Consider the following 20,486-nt stretch of genomic DNA (forward strand, 5'->3'; position numbering starts at 1 on the left):
AAGTGTAAATGATATTATTGTACATTCCTTGGCAAGAAAAGAAAAAAAGAAAAGTCTACTTACCCCTGTGATGTCTGCAAGCTGTGAAGCATGGCTTTGAGCGGGGCGGTTGTGTTGACGGGTCGCAGAGAAACTCCAAAACGGTCCGTCCTTCAGGTTCCGAACACCAAACGGGCCTCTCCCTCTTTCCGTCCCCGCACCCTCCGGGGGAGTAGCAGGATCCCCAACCACCTGCAATAAATAAATATATAAATATATAAAAATAGAAAAAAAAACTGTTCGCTTGGAACATTCACAAATTTCTTCTGCTTAAAAGTATAATACACATATCTGAAAATTTCGAATAAATATTTGGTTATGTATATCAGAAATTATTTTACAACAAATCGACCGAATTTCTTACAGCTTTTCGAACAGGACTTATATTGAATGTAGCAATTTTATCTGAGCAAGCCCAGGCACGTTACGACCATGAGAATGAGAAAAGGGCATTACTTCAACCTTTCCTACTCCTCGGAATTGGCTAACTGGGGCTGCATAGTTTCATCAATATTTTTCTGCATTATTTCATTTTTTAGATTCTTCCATGTCATTAACGCCTTTCTTCATTCTTTGCTCATAAATTGTTTCTCTCTACGTAATAGTCACCACGCTCATCTTGTGAAAGTTTAATTAAAACAAGAGTATGGTAGAATAACTAAATAACTCACATAATAAAACACAAGAAACGTGTCTCTCTCTAACCAAATATTTTTATGCATGTGCCCGTGTCATCAGAAATTGTTAAGGGCATTAATAAAACTTGAATAGCATAAATAATTATTATCATCGTGGTTATGATTTTATTATACAATAACTACTCTGAAACGAGTTTTGTTCCGAATTTATTACTATTATTATTATTATTATTTTATTCTTAGGGAGACTTTGCTTCTTGATTCACCAGATGAGTGAATATCCAGATACCTATTTTTAATTAGTGAGCAAATGAATTCAGAAATTGTATCTCTCTCCTTTTTGATCTTCTGGCGAGGAGAACATCGTGGAAGACACAATGAGAAATGCAAAGAAGAAATGTTTCCCGAGAGCGACGACAGATGGCAGCACGCCATATAAGAAGAACAGAGTTCATTGTAGAAACTAGGAGTGGAGAAGAGCGATGATATATATTATAGTAAATGCAAAATATATAAAGGAAGAGTATAAAAATTATAGAAGGAGTGAATGAAATGTTGTATATAGCAAATTAAGATAAATAAGAATATGCTCATATATGAAACAATTAGGAAAGTTAATAAGTGAGCAAATGAATTCAGAAATTGTATCTCGATCCTTTTTGATCTTCTGGCAAGGAGAACATCGTCAGCTTTTGTATTTGTCCGTCCCTCGGTGGCGCTGTGTCAAATTAGACGCCCCGAAGCACTTACGGTTGCGCTTCTTATTAGACGCACTGGGCCCTAGGTAGCGCTTGCTGTTAGCGATCCTGGGCTATTCCCCTTTTGGTCGTTACATAGGAGGTGGCGCTATTGTCAAATTAGACGCCACTACTCTTTCTATAAGTATAGCTTGTATCGTTTGCCAAAGAAACGGGGAAAGCGAGCGCATATATGTAATAAATAAGATTACGATTTAAAAGGGAAGAAATAAATTAGAAGGAAAAGACGAAGAAGCCTTTTCCCAAAAATAGAAGGAAGAAAAGAAGAAGAAGCCTTTTCCCAAATCAAAGAGAAGAAAAAGAAGAAGTCTTTTCAAAAAAAGAAGAAGAAGCCTTTTCCAAAAGTAGAAAGAAGAAGAAGTATTTTCCAAAAGTAGAAGGAAGAAAAGAAGAAGAAGCCTTTTCCCAAATCAACGATATATAAGAAGAAGCCTTTTCCATAATCAAAGATATAAAAGAAGAAGAAGCCTTTTCCCAGAATAGAAGGAAGAAAAGAAGAAGCCTGTTTCCTAGAAATTACGAGAAGAAAGAAGAAGAAGATTTCCTTTCAATCATTCATATATGTATAAGAAGAATATAACACGTAAATTTGGAATCAGCAAATATATATATATATATACCTAGGTATATATATATATATATTTCAATGTATATACAAGCTTCGCTATATATATTTTTCTCTGTATTGTGTATAGTTACCAGAATATAGATCCGCATTTAACTATATCCTCTTGGCTATAAAACGCTTTCTTATTTGGAATTCTCGAATAAAGAACCTATCCCCTGAGATTAAGATATCTGTAGCCGTGGTGTAAATAACATTTAAGTACGTACCCCCAAACGGCGTAGCATATTCATACAGTTAAAATGTACTGAAATGCATTGGTTTTCATATTCTATTTTGTTATTGACTAAGTTATAAAATATCTTGTTCTGAACTGAACTTTATTTCTGTGATATTAACAATAAAATATCAACCTTTCCGCCTTTTAAAACTTAAAAATGAAGGATGTCGATTTCCAGAGGGAGTTTGGCATATCGATTCGATTCCCCTCCCGATGTCCATTGTACGCACACTCTTGATATTGGTTACAGATGGTGTTACTTCCATTTAGTAATTATAATGCATTTAGTGTGCAGTTCAGTGAACAACATCTATTCTGATATGAACAAATAGTTTTCTGAATAAAAAGTATTATGGCACTCTAATCAATGATTACGAGGGTAAAGATAGCATTAAGAGGTTTCTAACATGACCTAACGATTCACATACAAAACATGAACATTTTTCCTTGATGAAGTCTCACCTGTTTTCCATAGGAAGTTCTGTTTCCCCAGGTGCGTGTCGTCGGCCGTCCTCAGGAGCACTTCAGCAACAAAGCAGGCCAACAGGAGAGCAGCTACTGCGGGAAAATTGTTCGCCATACTGTCGGTATATCAACGCTTGATGCAGTTCTCCATGATGAACGTTACAGCGTTTCCCCCGCCAAGATGGCGCCCCTGCAAGAACAAATATCACATGCGCTTTAATAAACGGTTGGCACAAACTGACTGCGGTGATTGGTTATTGATCATTATTACCAATGGTTAGAGATTATCAAACTATTATAGCTTGAAACATGTAAAACACTAGCTATATACTTGGATTTCTGGATTATGAAGCACACTGAACCGCATGGAGCAAATTACGAGGGATTTCCTCTCCGTAAGACCGCAGTATACGTGGCAACGAAAGCAAAGTTTCCCCCCCCCCCCGATAGCAATGTAATGGTAACATTGACTGGCTAATCGGATTTGAGCCTAGAGATGGTGTAATCCAAAGGAATCTGCCATGTTGCTCAACCTGAAATCGAACCCGGAACTTCTTCGTTACAATCCCATAGAGTTCGGTTCGTTTAACTTCAATATTGTTTCCATGAAAACAGTTAAACTTGTTTTGAAACAAGAAATTTGCTAAAATAAAAAAGAAACGCGAAAAAAAAGTTATCCCATGCACTTTGCAACACGCCGTGAAAGCATATGTACGGACGTGAAAATACGGCTCCACACATATACAATATTAAGACAAAGTGGCCCTCCAGTCATTTTGCAAACACTTATCTAACACAACGAATATTTCAACCTGTGTGCATACTATTTTAGTATCGATTTGGAAATTGCGTATGTAAGTGTGTGTGTGTGTGTGTGTGTGTGTTAATGTATCTGTCATTGTATTCTCTTATAATTTTATTATTTTTCATTTATGTCAAATTCATTCATGTTATGTTATATACGCGTTGATTTCAGTATTATAAATATACAGGTATTGGACAAAATAATGGAAACACAAGTCAGAAGTGGGACATATTTTCAATGTGCCTGGATACTGAGCACGGCGGAAATCAACCTTCTCATGTTTGTTGCAGGTAGTATGGACTGTGCACTGACAGTAGAGTGAGGCAGTGTGGTAGTGCACGTTGCTCAGGTGTAGTGAGTGACCAGTATAGCCGACCTGACGGAGTTTGAAAGAGGTCGAATTGTTGGTGCCCGTTTCACTGGAGCATCTGTGAGCAAAACAGCGAAGTTATGCGGTGTAACACGAGGCACGGTCTCGAAAGTCATGACCGCATACACAATGCACGGTGAAACAGGGTCTGCTAAGCACAATAGTGGTTGAAAGACGAAGCTGCAGGAAAGGGACCGCCAGGCCTTGAAGCGTATTGTGACGTTGCAGAAGAAAACAATGGCCTTCAAAGTGACTACAGAACTTAATGAGCACCTAAGCACCCCGTGTCATGCAAAACAGTGAGGCGGGAACTGCATCAAATGGGTATCCATGGGCGTGTTGCTATTGCCAAGTCCCTAATAACTGAGACGAGTGCTCGAAGGTGACGTGCATGATGCAATGACCACAAAACTTGGAAGTTGGAGGACTGGAAACATGTCATTTGGTCAGACTAGTCAACCTTTACCCTCTTCCCCACTACTGGACGCGTGTTTGTATGGTGAACACCCTCGGCAGCATACGATGTGGACTGTCACCGCCCGACTGTCAAACATGCTGGCGGCTTTATTATGGTCTGGGCATTATATCATGGTATTCGACAGCCTCCTTGTCACATTACACAGTCGGGTCTCATAAGCAGTGTATAGAGAACTCTTGGGTAACCAGATCCACCTAATGGTGCAAACCTTATTTCCAAACCGGAATGCCATCTTCCAGGATGATAATGCCCCATTCATACTGCTGGCACTGTTCAACAGTGGTTTCCAGAGCATGCTTATGAGGTTCAACATCTTCCCTCGCCCACCCAGTCGTTACAAAAGTTCCCGGATTTGAACCGGCCGGGGATCGAACCCGGGACCTTGAACAGACGCGTTACCGACTTTTTTTTAAGGAAATACCCCCTACACGGAGGTATTCCCCACCATTCACACTTTTTCTCACTTTTACACTTTTCAATTGTTACAGTTTCTCAATTTCTTATCATCTGGACAAACACAAATACCCATGCCTTACCCGGGACTCGAACCCGGAATCCCTGGCTTTGCAGCGCGCTGTGCTAACCAATCAGCCACGGAGGTCGACAATATTTTGCGGGGCGATACCTTTAAAGGTCGACTCTCACCTAGCCCCCTGAGCTACCGCGGCCACAGAGAGAAACTCAACTGTCAGGGTATGAGTTAATAATTTTCGTAAAACTTTTGCTCTAGTCATTGCTAATTATAATAACACTGTTTTCAGCAGTAATTATAGATTTTTTTTAGTTAACTGTATACTTTAGTGAACACCCTGTATATATAGTTCATTTTTTCCAATATTCTGTTAGGGATGAATCCTTTCCCCTCCACGATACAAAAAAAAAAGTTCAGTTTGCACAGAAGCGTATAAAAAGGACACAGCTTCTGGTGCCAAGCCAGTGCAGAACTTCTATTTCTCTCAGCAAAAGGGACGCACGGTCATATCAACACTTAAAGCTAAAACCGAGTCGATCACAAAACTCGCCGCTTAAATTGGCAACTGCAATGGACATGCGTTACGTAACAGCAAGCTAAAGCGCCGATCGTTAAATTTAATGAATCGGCTTCATCAGAAATCACAAAAACTAGCATGGAATCATTTCCCTCGCCACCAACCCCCCACCCCTCCCCTTTACCAGCGTTTGCATTTTGCATGCCAGAGTCGACTACGAACACTGAAGCGGCTGTTTCTGGATCGAAACTGCACTTTATCACTATCGTAGTTACGTAAGCATATAGTGAGGGCAGTAAATTTGCCTCTAGGGGTCAAACTCTTCTAGTTAGATAGAGATATATTTAAGTACTATTATAAAGAAAACGCTTAAAGGGACAGAGAAAAGAAGAGATGTGAAAGATGCGATAGAGAACGAGAAGGTAGAAGGGAAATATACGAATCTACAGGCACAGAGGCAGATAGAAAGAGAAAGAGAGAGAGAAAGAGGGAGAGAGAGAGAGAAAGAGAGAGAATGAAAGAGAGAGAGAATGAAAGAGAGAGAGAGAAAAAGAGAGAGAGAGAGAAAGAGAGAAAGAGAGAGAGAAAGAGAGAGAGAGAAAAAGAAAAAGAAAGATAGAGAGAATGAAAGAGAGAGAGAAAGAGAAAGAGAGAGAGAGAAAGAGAAAGAGAGAGAGAGAAAGAGAAAGAGAGAGAAAGAGAGAGAGAATGAAAGAGAGAGAGAGATAGAAAGAGAAAGAGAGGGAGAGAGAGAGAGATAGAAAGAGAAAGAGAGAAACAAGGCAGGGGTGGATGTAGAGAAATATAAAGAAACAACACACAGAAAGAATGATAGTAATTAATAGAAAGAACGAGAGGAAAGAAGGAAATGTAAGAATCTACAGAAATGAGAGAGAGAGAGAGAGATTGTGTATGTAGACAGAGGTTAATTTATGCACACACGTAGTACTTGGAATAAACACTATTACGAGGATACACATTAACAAAGATTTAAAGGTCCGGCCTCACACTTTTAACTGTACTTATATTCCCGATTAGCCTTCCTGTATACAGATGTGCACAGATGAGGTAATTTGGACTGGATTTGCAGTTTAAAAAGGAATTCAAGCCACTGTATACTTCCATCAGGTGTCGAACCCGTGACCTTTTGAGTACAAGACGACGACGTCACTACTACGCAATCGGGGAGGCATGAGTAAGGAAGAAGGAAAACAGGTTAAGATAAAAAATAAACAATCAAATAAGATAGAATGCTTATTCAATAAAAGTCATATGAGAACAAGCAAATCCTTTTCAATTATTCCAGGAGAGGATCAAGTAAAGCCCCTTTGATTCTGCTTGACGGTAGCCAAGGTAGCCAATATCTTTTACTTGTGTCGCCCCAGTCAACACATGTTTTTCCAAGCACAGAAATGTTCAATCTGTGTTATACGAATTAGTGTTGAAATATTTTCTTTTAAAAATGTTGGATTCCTTTCTTTAAAAATGGGTTATTGTAAGTAAAGGTTCGTTTAACTAATTCTTGCAGAGATGCTGAAACTATGAATATGTAAACAACCATGTAGTTACCTTGGAAAAATGTAAACAAATTTTTGATATAAATAGCAAGACCTTTGTAAGCCAGCGGGACATTCTCCTGGTTGCTGAAAGGCTGATGGTTCAGGGGACGTATCTTGCTTCAATCTTCGGATTGGCTGGTGTACTTGTACTCCATTTGGCAGATATTCCACAAACCCAACTCTGAATAAGGCGTTCTCCTGCATCATCAAAAGGACCAGGGTTATAAACTTCGGTACAACTAATAGGTTTAGGCCTACAAGTTGTATCGGGTGAATTGTCTGTTTGAAAAGTGTTTGTATATCATCAGAAGTTTAAAATAAATCTCCGAGTAAAAGACTGGATGATCTTTCATTTCAACCTTGCATAGGTGATAATTAAAAATAAATCCTGCACCACAGACCACGCAAGGGCTTGGTCCTACTAACCCTTAGAAGCCTTTGAGAAGTCCGATAAAAGGGCTGTAACCAGACTAACATAAAGCCCTAAAGGCAGAAGGTGCTTTTCATACTGTCTAATCTTGCATTAGTTTACAGCATAGTATTCACAATTTCTTATTTCCAGAACGAAATGTCGGGGAGGGAAGACGATAGCAGATCTGTAATGTATAGTATTACTATGCCATGCAGTATTCAGGGTCAAGCATATGGCACTTTCGACTAACAATGAGGCTCGCTCGTACCAGTGTACAGCCTAAACGGTGCACTTTAGATTGAAACTAATTTATTTCCAACAACTTTCCCTCTTCCCATTTTTTGCTATGTGCACTAATAACGGAGTTACTTATGGAATTGGACTTTTGAATCACCCTGTATTTATAATAACTGCGAAGTTAAACATTAGGTTCATGTACGTTAAATCAAACAATATTTTATTTAATTTCAGTAAGACTTTTACTTTTGAATATCAGGAATTGGTCTAACAAAATATGTTTTCATGCATGCATTTCATAACCTACTCTACATTTCCCTAACATAACACCGGATCCCATTGGCGTCTCAGTTTCAAATTTTGTACAGTTATAGGGTAATAGTGTATGTATGAGAATTGTTTGCAAAATAAAACAAAAACATTTTTTGAGAAAACGGCTACCAAAATTTTATTTACACCATCTTCAATTCTTTTTTACCCAGCAATAGGCATGCAATATCTCATGTGAAAGAACCCTTGAAGAACGCTGTCCGAATCATTTATGTAGGTGCTCTGATTACCAAAATATTGCAATTTAAAGTTATCAAGATGTTGGGAAAAAATGGTCAAAATCACATAGTTTGCAACACTATAATTTCGGAAATACAAAATATATGGATCTACAACTTTGCATATTCTCTTGTCTCAGGGAGCGCTTCCAGTATGCCAAATTTCAAATGAATCAAAAATGTAAGGTTGAGGAACTTGTTCATTTCTCATGGAATGACTCATATTGCAAGATCTATTTTTAGATTTACCAGTGGTAGTAGTGTCTACACAAATATAAATAATAAAATAATTTTGTGCAAATTGTGACCGTTTGTCTAGAACTATCAAAAATAACACAAATCATCATTGTTCTTTGTAATCCTCGCAGGTATTACCGCTTATGTTGACTGCTTACTCTCAAGCACAATGGGAACTGGTTACGTTTGAACATATAAGCAATACACTACCCTAAGGACGGATACACAACGAGGCTCTGAAATGTCCTATGAGGTTAGGCGCCATTAATAGTTGGTTTGATCCTGAATAGTCGGTTTTGATATGAAAGACCTTTATTAATAGCTGGCTTGGTCCAGAGAGACCTTTATAAGTATTCGGTTCGGTCCGCTTCTAATAGTTTGTTTGGTTCTGAGAGACGTTCTTTAATATATTTTATCATTTCTCAATGTATGCAGACTTATAACTAGACTATTTTATGAACATCTCCAGCTGACGATGCGAATACAGCTAGAGAGCCTATCAACAGCGTAAAACGTGAGAAAGAGTTAGCCATATTCTTTATTAGTATAGTACATTTAGACCTAAATTTGGCTCGAAACGGAAATAATTATTAGAAAGCTAATTCCTTCTGAAATGCGTTCTTTAGGTCCCCCTGTACTTCTCCAGAAAAATCCCAAAAAATCCTGCATGGGGAACACCCTTAAATTTTGAATAAATGGCCGCCATCTTGGATTTTTTAAAAAAATGCGATAACTCAGTAATGGACAATCATAGGGAGGTGCTGTTTTGCGCTAAAATGCATGGTTTGTGTAGTACAATCGATTAAAACATCTTTTCTAAAAAAAAGTACAGTTTACGGTAAAAATTTAATGAAATCAATAAGAATTTTGACAAAAAAACTGAATGTTCAGAAGAAAACGGCATTACCATTATTAATAGTTTTTTCTTCTCAGGTCTTAGTGACCGTATGCGGTTGTTGGAATGCTGAATAGAAGATGGAGGAGAAGTGCATTTTCTGCGGTGAAGGCGGGATGGTGGACATTGACAGTGTCAATGTGACAAGAGAGTTAGAGACTTTGAGGAATCTCAGTATAAAGAGAAAAGATGGGATTGGGGGAAAAATTGAGGGCGTTAGTCATGTGCGAATGCATGTTCAGTGCAGAAAACGTTATACCAGACATGGAAATTACGTTCCAGTGTCTCTACCTGTAGGAACAAAGCAACAAAACCCCTCCTCAGAAGTGACCTACATCCCTTCGACTTTAAAACGTGCTGTCTTTATTGCGGGGAGACGGTTGATAAGGGAGCTTGCAACAAGCACACACATCGCCACCCAAAAATATACCAAGTGGAAACTTTACAAAAAATGTCAAGTATTCGGAGTATGTGCGCAAATAGGTGCAACAAGTGGGGGAAAATAGTTCTAAATCGCATTAATAGCGAATGTGATCTGATCATAAAAATCAATAATATCGTAAAAACTGTGATGCACGATTTTCAATCATTGGTTCAAGTATGTCAGGCGAGCCATCTGAAAATGTGGTCGGAAGACCTGCTGACGAGTCCAAGTTAGAGGCTTTCAATAAATTATGCAACTTTCTGGATTCCAACGATGGCTGCTAGTACCTGCTGTCTGACCTTACGGTTGGTTGGTTGATTTGGTGTTTTAAGTCCACTTTATGCACAGTAAGGCTAATCGGGACTGGACCTACAGTTTAAAGTGGGATCCGAACCACTTGTGCCTCCACCGGGTATTGAACCCGGGACCCCTTAATTACAAGGCGACGACGATACCACTGCGCCATCGGGGAGGCTGTCTGACCTTATGGAGATGCTCTTAAAGTTCAGTACCGACAGTGACAAGTTATACAGTGAAAAGCGTCTGCGGGAGCTTTTATCAGCACGCTTCTTATGTCATCCAGCAAGAAATGTTTCGGGACTGTTGTTTCTTTTAGGCCCGTTGCATCGACGATTTTAACGGACAAGTGGTACAGCGACAGAAAAAAAAACGCAGTGGAAGAAAAGAAGAAGTTTATAGAAGCGGCTATTACCATCCTCCAAGAAGAGATAAAATCTAAAGTTTATGATTGCTCGACATATCCAACTTACGAAGAAATATCGAAAGGTGGAGAAAATCAAGCAGGTGAGATGCTCAATCATCTGCTTTCTGGTCTAATGAAACCAGTAAAAGGTCCATCTTGCAACCAGAAGGTATTGAGTGTTGAGCACTCTTATCATTTCTTCGGTGCATCGACGTTCATTTGTGTCAGCTGTGCAGGTTGAAATTGGAGTGTTTCTTCATAGGCTTTTCAGATCAAAACATCTAATTAACTTTCTGCATAATTTAGGCTGCTCTGTTTCCTACAGTGAACTCTGTAAGTATGAAACTTCCGTGACAGTGAACACTTTAAGTGAAGTTCAGAAACATGGATTTGTGCAGTTTGTCTTCGATAATGCTGATCATAACGCTCGCACTGTGGATGGACATGGAACCTTTCATGTGATGGGAGGAGTGCAGTGTGTGACGGCTTCTTCGGCTGTTCAGACGAGTTCTCGTGTTCCACGACCGAAGATTATACCAACGGCAACTGTTGTTGGAAAGTTTGGCTTCATCCCAATCGTCACTCACGACCGACCCAAGAACCATGGATTGAATCGCCTGGTAATGGAAGACGTCCTCTCCCTGGAATTGCGCCGATGGATGCAGAAATCGAAACGTCATACCAATGGATTTGGATGGTGGGTCCCAAGTCAGCTGAAGAACCTCATACGGGATGGAGTGGTTTCATGGAGATTGCCACAGGAAAAAGATCTTACGAAAAGTCAGCAGTGATACCCTTGCCCTTCGTCAATCTTCAACCTTCTAACTCCATCTCAATTAACACAGTTTCGCGGTAGAAGAATGCAGGAAGCGGTAACAAAGGTGTATTGTGACATTTGATCAGCCACTTTTCATTAAAGCCATGGATATAGTCTATCAGGCAGACGAAACTGATGAGCTGTCCAAGGTAATCGTGAGATTAGGTGGATTTCATCTGCTTATGAGTTACATGGATGCGGTGGGCAAAATCATGGGTGGCAGTGGTATGGAAGAAATGTTGGGTGAGGCATTTGCCAAGAACGCTGTTGTCCACATGGCTAATGGGCATGCTTATACAAGAGCATTACGAGTTCATTCGCTGTCTCAGGCAGCTATCGCTCATTTGATTTTGGAGTGTTGTGAGGAAGACGGACTTTTGATCAGCTCTGACGTCCAAACTCTCAGGGGAATTCACAGTGAGGTGTTAAACTTGTCCTCCTCCGCAGAATCTTTCCTATCCAAAGTCAAACCTTTACTGAGTGCTGTATCCAGTGCAATGAAGACACTTGAAGAAAGAAGTCGTACTGCTAAATTATAGCTGCAGTATTTCAAGCAAGTTTCTATAATGCATGATTTAGTGAGAGCGGAAAGAACAGGCGACTGGAACCTTCATCTCTTCTCCGTTCAACACATGTTAGTTCACCTCCATGCAGCTGGCCATATTCATTACGATAAATCAGCCCACCTCTACCTCCAGAATATGTCTAAACTTAAGACTACTTTGTCGGATCAAGAGTTTGAACGTTTTGGCAGTCAGGGTTATTTTACAGTTCGGCGATCGGATAAATTTTGGTGCGGCGTTTGGACGGACATGACCATAGAGCAGGTCATAATGTTATCTATGAAGGTTAGCGGTGGCTCCACACAAGGCCAAAATATGTCTGATAGCGTTGTAGCTCATTGGATTTGCACCATGCCAGGAAGTCTCCAGGTGATGGAAGCAGTGGGAGCTTTTGCAGGAGTGACAGGTAAATCCTCCGACCAGCACATTTCTTTATCAAGATCGTGACAGACTCGAGATACCAGTGATTTGCGGAAATTTTTAGTTTGGCTGAATCAACATTCGCCTTTCAACAAATCCGAAGATCCCATTTCCCTGTCTTCAGGAATTGTTGACGATGATAGAGTTAATTGTGACTCAGACGAGGAGCTAGGCGAGAATGCTGCCAAAGGAATCGTGGGAAATATATTTGCACTATACACTTGTTTTTGCAGTAATAAGTTCCTTCTTCCAAAACTGAAACGTTTGGCACCAACAGCACCTCCCTATGATTGTCCATTACTGAGTTATTGCATTTTTTGAAAAATCCAAGATGGCGACCGTTTATTCAAAATTTAAGGGTGTTCCCCATGCAGGATTTTTTGGGATTTTTCTGGGGAAGTACAGGGGGACCTAAAGAAAGTATTTCAGAAGGAATCAGCTTTCTAATAATTATTTCCGTCTCCAACCTTATTTTACCCATACTATATGTTGAGATGACATCAGCGTCTCGTTTGTTCATTGGTGATTGCAAGAGTCATGACTCGCACCCAAGCTGCAAATAAAGACTAGCTGCAGATGCTATGAAAATACACACTGCATTTCTAAACGGAAAAAGAAAACATCAAAGTAGAAGGAGTGGGTATATCAACACGTCTTCCAAACACCACTCAATCACAAGGGAAACTTCCTCTTCTCGACGGAATAAATAAACAAAGGGAATATGTAAACTCAATGAGAATATCTAAGCATTCTGTCAGAGCTACGCAGTCGTTTATGGTTGCGAATACAGAAAGAATGTTGTAAATTGGAGATTTTCGCCTGGGTAATACAAGTAATTCCGTGTAGCCAATCCCTGAGCTACAGCCAAATATCTTGTTCATTAACATTAATTACATCAATAGATGGCTCTAATGATTGTTTTTATCTATTATATTCCAAAGGACGAGAAATTAACAATTTGAACGTAGAATCAGAGGTTAGCAACTTGGTAAAATTCTGAGGGCAGTAAATAATCTGTCAACTTGTAGGAATGGTAGTAATCTGTGAGGAAGGAATAGTTAAGTTTCAGAAGCTGCCACAGTAACCGAAAGCCAAGAATACAATTTGGCGGAACTATAGAAGCCATAACAAGAACAAGTAATATTCAAGTAAGGTGTGTCCCTCAGAACCTAACCGACTATTAAAATCAATAATGTCATAATATGACCAGCCGTACTGTAGGCTATATCAACATAGAACCAAAAGGCAAGGTCATACATACAGTTTAAGCAATACAGAACAAAGCAACTACAATAATCAGGAATCACGACAGGATAACAACCGACCGACAACACATGAAGACTAGAGCTTGACCAACTGGAAGACATCATCCGATAGGAAACCCACAAGCTCTGGACCAACCTGAGGCTCAGAATGTATCCGAACGTCGAAGTCGCTTCGGTCTGATAGCTCCCTTATGGAGACTTTACACCGAAGCGGCAAGTGACATGCGGCACGTGTCACTTGAGGATTCCAACAATCCAACTCAAGCTTGTGGCGTTGTGTGAAATGTTCATGTTGATTGGTTCAGAGCGACATGTATCGCGTATCGCTTCGTTCTGAAGGCTGCCTTATAGTGATCAGTCTCGTCTCGTTTTTACAGAACTCTGCTGAATCTCGATTTTTTAAAAGGGCATCTCGATTTCGGAGCTCATCACTAACTGTGTTACAATATTGTCACGAGTTGAGCTCCGGCTAGAGTTACAATTACAAACTGAGGAAAGCCCAAGGTTGGTCATATCATTCCGCGATCAAAACGTCTATTCTGCAATGTTGTAGAGGAAGCAGACGAAGGTCAGTATCTGGTTTCCCCGAAACTGGCAGCAGTGGTCACATAAAACAGGCTTAAATTATTAAAACGACACATGTAACTCACATAATTGTCCCGTTGGAGGACGTAGATGTCGGTAGTAAAATATGTGCGGCGAGTAATCGAGGCATCGATCAGTGCGGGGAGGTCACGTGACACTTAACATCGGGCGGCGCAATTACACGTCAGACACGCCGCTTACCTGAACAGAGCGAAACATGTGTTTCATGTGATCAATGAACATTTTTTACATGTCCTAAAGGGAAAATGCAGCGACGAATGTACAGGGTCAACGAAGTTAGTAATAAGGTGTGTTTTGTACAGCGTATATTAATACACCTGTAAATTGAATTGTACGTATCTTCTGCAAATATGCTGTATAAAGAAACAAAATGCCGGAGTACTAATTGAGGTGAGTGTACCATATGAAGCGCATAATAACAATAAACGCTGGAGCTGCGTTTACGACAGCAATCATGGTAGCGATATACATGTATGTATAAATAGATTTCAGCTTTATGGCATGGCAACTGTGACAACTAAAAGACAACAGTTAATTTCTCAAGTAACTGCAAGGATCGTCTCGGCTAAAAATATCGCACAGACAAGGTCTACGGTGGGCGTAGTTGTGGAGTATCGGTCATAGATGGAAGTTTTGGATACATTAGCACCAGTAGCGGCGATTGGGTGCCAAAACTAGGGGGGTGTCTCGGCGGGGGGCGGGCGAGGGGGGCAGTTGCCCCCATAATTTTCGCCACTTTTGCCCCCGCACTATGCTAAACCCTATCTACAAAGGGAAATATACTGTCTTTCCCCCCCAGTTTTGACAACTTCCCCCCCCCCCCAGTTTTTGAAACCAATTGCCGCCAAGGAGCGTTAACTTTCTCTTGGTAGACAAGGCTTAGCATTAAGATGTTATAGTGCAAGGGCAAACTTGCAAAAACTGGAGGGGCAACTACACCTCCCTCGCCCCCCCCCCCCATCCCAATCGCCGACACTGATCAGCACTTATGCTATTTCATACCATTCCCCGCCCGATAAACGAATAAAGATCCTGTCAAGGACTTGTTCCTAGAATATTGTAGAATAATAAGTTTTACACAGGAAACAGCGAAGACGCTTACCTTTAGCAAAGCAAGCGAAGGTCAAGGCAATGGAACAAAACCAGGTGAGGAGAGGAGCACGAGGTCTTTGTTGGTAATCGCCTGAAGGAGCAACAGCTGGAGCTAGAGAGTTATTCGTTTGCCGAGCAGGGTAAGTTACTTTCACCCTAACCTGCCATTCTCATTGCTCAGTCAGAAATGTTTAAATCCAAAACATGTGTTTTTACATTACTTATTAAATGCTAAGCTAGGTATTCACACCCGGCCCTTTCAGGCCCATCTCTACCATCAAGTGCTACCATTGGTGGGGGTGAGCAACATCCCTTGGTTCGATTCCCGTCCAACCCCTTACCATAACAAAAATCAATACCTGCATCTTAGGAGTAGAATCTCCTTACCTAGATTAAACGCGTGGGCTGTAAGGAAGCACTCAGGACAAAAGGTAAAAAATACAGGACAATACAGCCCTACAGAGGATTATAGTGACTGTAGGGCCAGTCGCCAGACCCTCGTTAACCTGAAACATTGCAGTTACCAGGTAAATGAGTGGAAGTGATGTTGACGTTTGGATGTCTAGATGTAGTCAAAATTGTCCATTTGAATTCAAGAAGTTTGGAGAGATGAAAGACCCTATCATAGTTTCTCTGTATGGTATTTGATAAAATAATTGGTTTATAAAGGGTGCCCCAACAAGAATTCAAGTTTTAATTTTGTAATAAGGCGCATCACTTATTTGAAAATTGCTCATTTACTGTAGAATATAATATCTAACAAATGTCCTCCGCGACTCTGCTCTCACAGTCGTCCTCTTCCGGTGAAATTTTCGATAAATACGCTTATCGTCGAAGCTCCACATTGAGTTCAGAAATCGTTTGCGTTTGGTTGGCGTAGATTTCAGAACAGAAGGTTGAGATTTGATAAATTGGATAAATTGTCATCGAAAATTTCATGAAGAAGGCAGAGCGTGGGGACATTTGTGGGTTACTGTATTCAATACTTAAATCGCAGTGTGTGTACTTTGTACTGAAATAAAAGTATCGGGAATTGTAAATTAATGATGCGTTTTATTATAAAATTAAATGTTGTTGGGACACCCATTATCTGGTATTGGTCTTCCATAACACGCGATATCTGTAATGCGTACTCCTGTGATTATGATTGATTGATTAATTCTGTTTATTGTATTCGCTTTTCTGCTACTTTTGACCAATCGAGAACATGGGAATGAATGACACTTATAGAGAACACCCCTTGAGGCAGGCATTAGGATAGTTAGGAGTAGGATCTGAGAGAGAGATAGAGAATAGAATGTATTGCATCTTTACGTCGCTTTCTACCTCTTTAGACTCATAGTGATGAGGAATAAGTCAACCTCTACACCGCAAGGTAGAAGAGGACGGACTAAGTAAATAAGTTAAGTGACGAGTAATATCGTCGAACTGATGTAATTACAAAGGCACTCTCGCACAGGAACACTGTAGTAGGGGTGATGTGCGTCTACGCGTAAACAACGATAGTCTACATTCTACACATAGACTATTTTATACACGTAGACGACGTAATCTATGTAAACAACATGGCGAAAGGTGATAACTTAGCAAAGGGCGCTGCGGAATTAAAAGAAAATTATACTGCGTATCAGTTGGCAATGTGTAAGGAGAACTTTTCATACTCTTCCTTGTAAATTCGAACAATTCTCACCTAGGAAAAGAACCTAACATATGATATATTCTAGTGTTTTATGGGAAAAGGATCACTTTTGCCTCACGACTGCCATCTGTTGTATTTTTTTTCATACGATATATCCTCTTTCATAGTTGATGATAGAAGAGAAGATAAATTTTGTTGTAAATAGGATTCTTGTCAGTTTGTAGGAACCAATATAATTGAAAATGTCACTTTCCTCTCATGAAAGCCTTGAAAATTAATTTTAATGTACTTTAGATTGCCTACGTAGTCTACGTAAACGACAACCCAATGTAATCTACGCGTAGATTACGTGTAGACAACGCATGTAGACATAATCTTATAGTGTACGGCACATCACAACTCATTCTTAGACACTGAGGGGGCTATGAGAAAATCGGAGAGAGAGAGAGAGGCGTTAAGATAAAAGAACACAAGTGCACAGACCTATAGACAGATAGAGAGGGGAGAGGGAGGGAGAGAGGGAGGAGAGAGAGAGAGAGATTAAGATACAGGATCACACACCCCAACCTGAGAAGACCGAGTCATACAAGGACAGGGAAAGAGAAGGATATAAAGAAAGATAAATACTATAATTAAATAATATAATTAAATATTCTTAAATATGCTAACCTTTTTTTAAAAAATCAAAAACATAAACTATGAATATTTCAATATAACCTACATTATTTTTAATGAGCATATCTTGTTTTCTTATTTCAAAATTTGTAGGATGTATAAATCACAAACCATGGCATAACAGGAAAATATAAAATATACCGGGTGATCCGTTTGAGATGTCAGAAAAGTAATTCGTTATATACAAGAGATTAATGTACTTATCTCTTAGCCGCTTGTTGTAATATAAGCAGAAAGGATGTAAGTTTTGAGTGAGTGGAGGTTTACAGATTCCAGCCGCGTGGCGGCGCTAGCGTGCATGGTAGACAAAGATGGTGATCAGTTAGCACAGTATGTCGTAGGGTATGCGGAATTTTTGAGTCTTACACGCACGCTAGAACCGTGTCGTTAGAGAGCGTGACTGTCACGCGGAAGCGGCTCTGGAACTCACCCAGCCTCAAATCAATGGGTACCTGTGTGCAACCCTGGAGGCTAAAATCGGCCGGAGCGTGGTGTTGATCACCTCACCTCCAAAATGCCCGAAATCGAGAATGTGTGGGGCCCTATCCTCACATCCCCTAAATGTGTCTTCATGGCACGATGCTATATGCACGGGGAACTTTACCCTCTTATCTACGCTAGCGCCGCCACGCGGCTGCAGTCTATACACTTCCACTCACTCAAAACTTACATCCCTTCTGCTTGTATTACAACAAGCGGCTAAGAGATAAGTATATTAATCTCTTGTATATAACGAATTACTTTTCTGACATCCAAACGGATCACCCGGTAGATGAACGCGCATAATATGTCGCTGCTTGGTAGTGCGGGGGAAGGGGGAGGAGTCAAACCAATTTGGCGCCAAAATATCTAGTTACGGCTCTGGAGGTCTGCAAAAATCAGTTATTCCAAACACACATACGCACAACTGTCATCATTTTAAGCAGCAAGATCAATCCCGGCATAGAAGGAGAAAGGAAAACAAAACTGTTAAGAAAGACTCGCTCGAAACGAACCGAATCGTCGATTCAGTGTTTACAACCAACACCTCCATTGCAAAAGAGACTGCAATGGAGCCCGGGCCTCTACTTCCAGCCCCCATATTTCACGTTTTTGACTCGGCGTATCTCCGTGGGGGCATCCGACACGTTCGCATTCTATATTTATATACAGCGCGTGAGGGCACGATTCTCAGAGCCTCTGGGAAAGCACGTAGAGTGGCGCTGCATACATTACCGATTCTTTCTGCTTCATATATTCCGCCGGGATATTCGGGGAAATAGTGCGCGAAGAGCAAATATCTCTGGAAGCAGATCCCGGCTTATTTCTCGAGCCAGATGGCTGTTTCCGACAAGACGTAAATCCATCCAGAAGACAAGGTGTAAATTAAGCATAAAGCCTAATCGCCCTGAGGATCTGTAAGTCGGAATAAGCCGATAGTAAAAAGAGCGAGTGTACATTTTGGAAGCCGTTAAATAGATGGTGCTGAGGTCAATAAATCCCATTGATGTAGAATTTTTAAATACGCAATAAAAAACAGTTTCAGAAATAAAGAGATTTTCTCAGACAAATAATCTGTTCATATTCTAATTGCCGTAGGAAAGTTAAACTATCTTTCTGTAGCATTTTGAAAGTTCGTGGAGGTATTTTCTCACCGTAGAATGCTGCACAACAAGAAATAAGTACTTTTGATATAATAAACTTGCATTTTGTGCAAAGCGACAACATTATGCCGTTGTTTCCATTATGTACGTGCAGAAGGCGCGAGCGTCGAAAGTCACGCGGTCTCACCAGTGTTTCCAAACGTGCCTTTTTTTTACAAGATTTTTTTTTTAACTTTGCTTACCTAACCTAACCCAACCTAACCTAACCTTGCCGGAAATGGTCCGTGGGGCTATCGTGAATGGTTTTGGGGCCTATCCGTCAATGGTTTGTGATGACATAATGAACACGAAATTAGGTATTTTTCAGTTAAGAAGGCTGAAACACTGCATACCCACTCCAAATCGACAAAACACAAGCACGACGCGCGATGATCTACAGCTGTGCGCGCCATATTGTATGTTCCGCAACGGAAAAAGTACCCAAAAGAATTACTCGTAATGTGAAAAATCGAAGTTATTTTCGTGTAAAAGGCATAATGGCACCTTCAACTATGTTCTGCAATACACAATTGGTAAGTACGAACCATGCGAAACACAAAATATCCGATAGAAATGTGTCTCCGATAAAGCAGACATTTACCCTGTCATTAATTTGATCCTAAGCGACTAATTCTTGACGTAAACCTAACTAAGTAACCCTATTATTGGTAGATAAACACATTAACGTTAAAATACTATGTATTCTCCCTCTTATTATGTAGTTTTTATGTTACCAGTGCCTAGTTAGAGAATCCGTTAGTTATCAAACAGGTGTTGCCATAACCAGAAAGAGCAATATCCCTTTCAAAGGTGCAAAATTTCCCTTAGTCGTTCCAATGTTCCTTATTTGTAAGAGGAATGAAATCAGGATCACAAAACTTTATCACCTATTATTTTAAAGGGAATAATTAAGAGTATTTATAACAAATTATACACTTGGAGAAACATGTAGTGAACTTCAAAAATTTTACGAATATAGGACGTGCTGAATTATTACAATAATATAGTATATAGGTATTAGTTTTCCCACGCCGAAAATTTGAAGTATTTAATTGAATTTGAGGTATAAATTACGCGATAAAGAAAGGAAAATGACGATGCAAATTCTTTAATACTTATTATTATTATTATATTATGTGGGAACCTGGTTGAGCCATGTAGGGATCCACTTTAAACTGTAGGTCCAGTCCCGATCTGCGCATAAAATGACTTCAAACAGTCTTCAATGCACATAACCCCAGTAGAGTAACATGGTTTACTTTTCAATCTACTGTATAAGCATCATGGAAGAACAAATGAAATGTATTTTTAAGCACATGCCCAGTTTGGTCACAGACTGAAGTTTTATACAAACAAAGCGGGGGGAAATCTGTTAGCGTTAATGA

At 40.0% G+C, this 20,486-nt stretch overlaps 1 protein-coding gene across 1 annotated transcript in view; it reads right to left on the bottom strand.

The window, feature by feature from the left end:
* Window positions 1–20,486, bottom strand: part of LOC146003883 (thrombospondin type-1 domain-containing protein 7B-like) — a 559,677-nt gene that overhangs the window by 473,379 nt on the left and 65,812 nt on the right. Inside the window, exons 2-3 of the mRNA XM_083142348.1 lie at window positions 2,743–2,935; window positions 64–231 (exon numbers count right to left, since the gene is read on the bottom strand). Of these exons, the coding sequence (XP_082998474.1) occupies window positions 64–231; window positions 2,743–2,860 (286 nt within the window). The 5' untranslated portion in view covers window positions 2,861–2,935. The remainder of the gene's footprint in view (window positions 1–63; window positions 232–2,742; window positions 2,936–20,486) is intronic.

The sequence above is a fragment of the Lepisma saccharinum genome, chromosome 21, assembly GCF_977018435.1.
Source record: "Lepisma saccharinum chromosome 21, izLepSacc3.1, whole genome shotgun sequence".
Lineage (NCBI taxonomy): Eukaryota > Metazoa > Arthropoda > Insecta > Zygentoma > Lepismatidae > Lepisma > Lepisma saccharinum.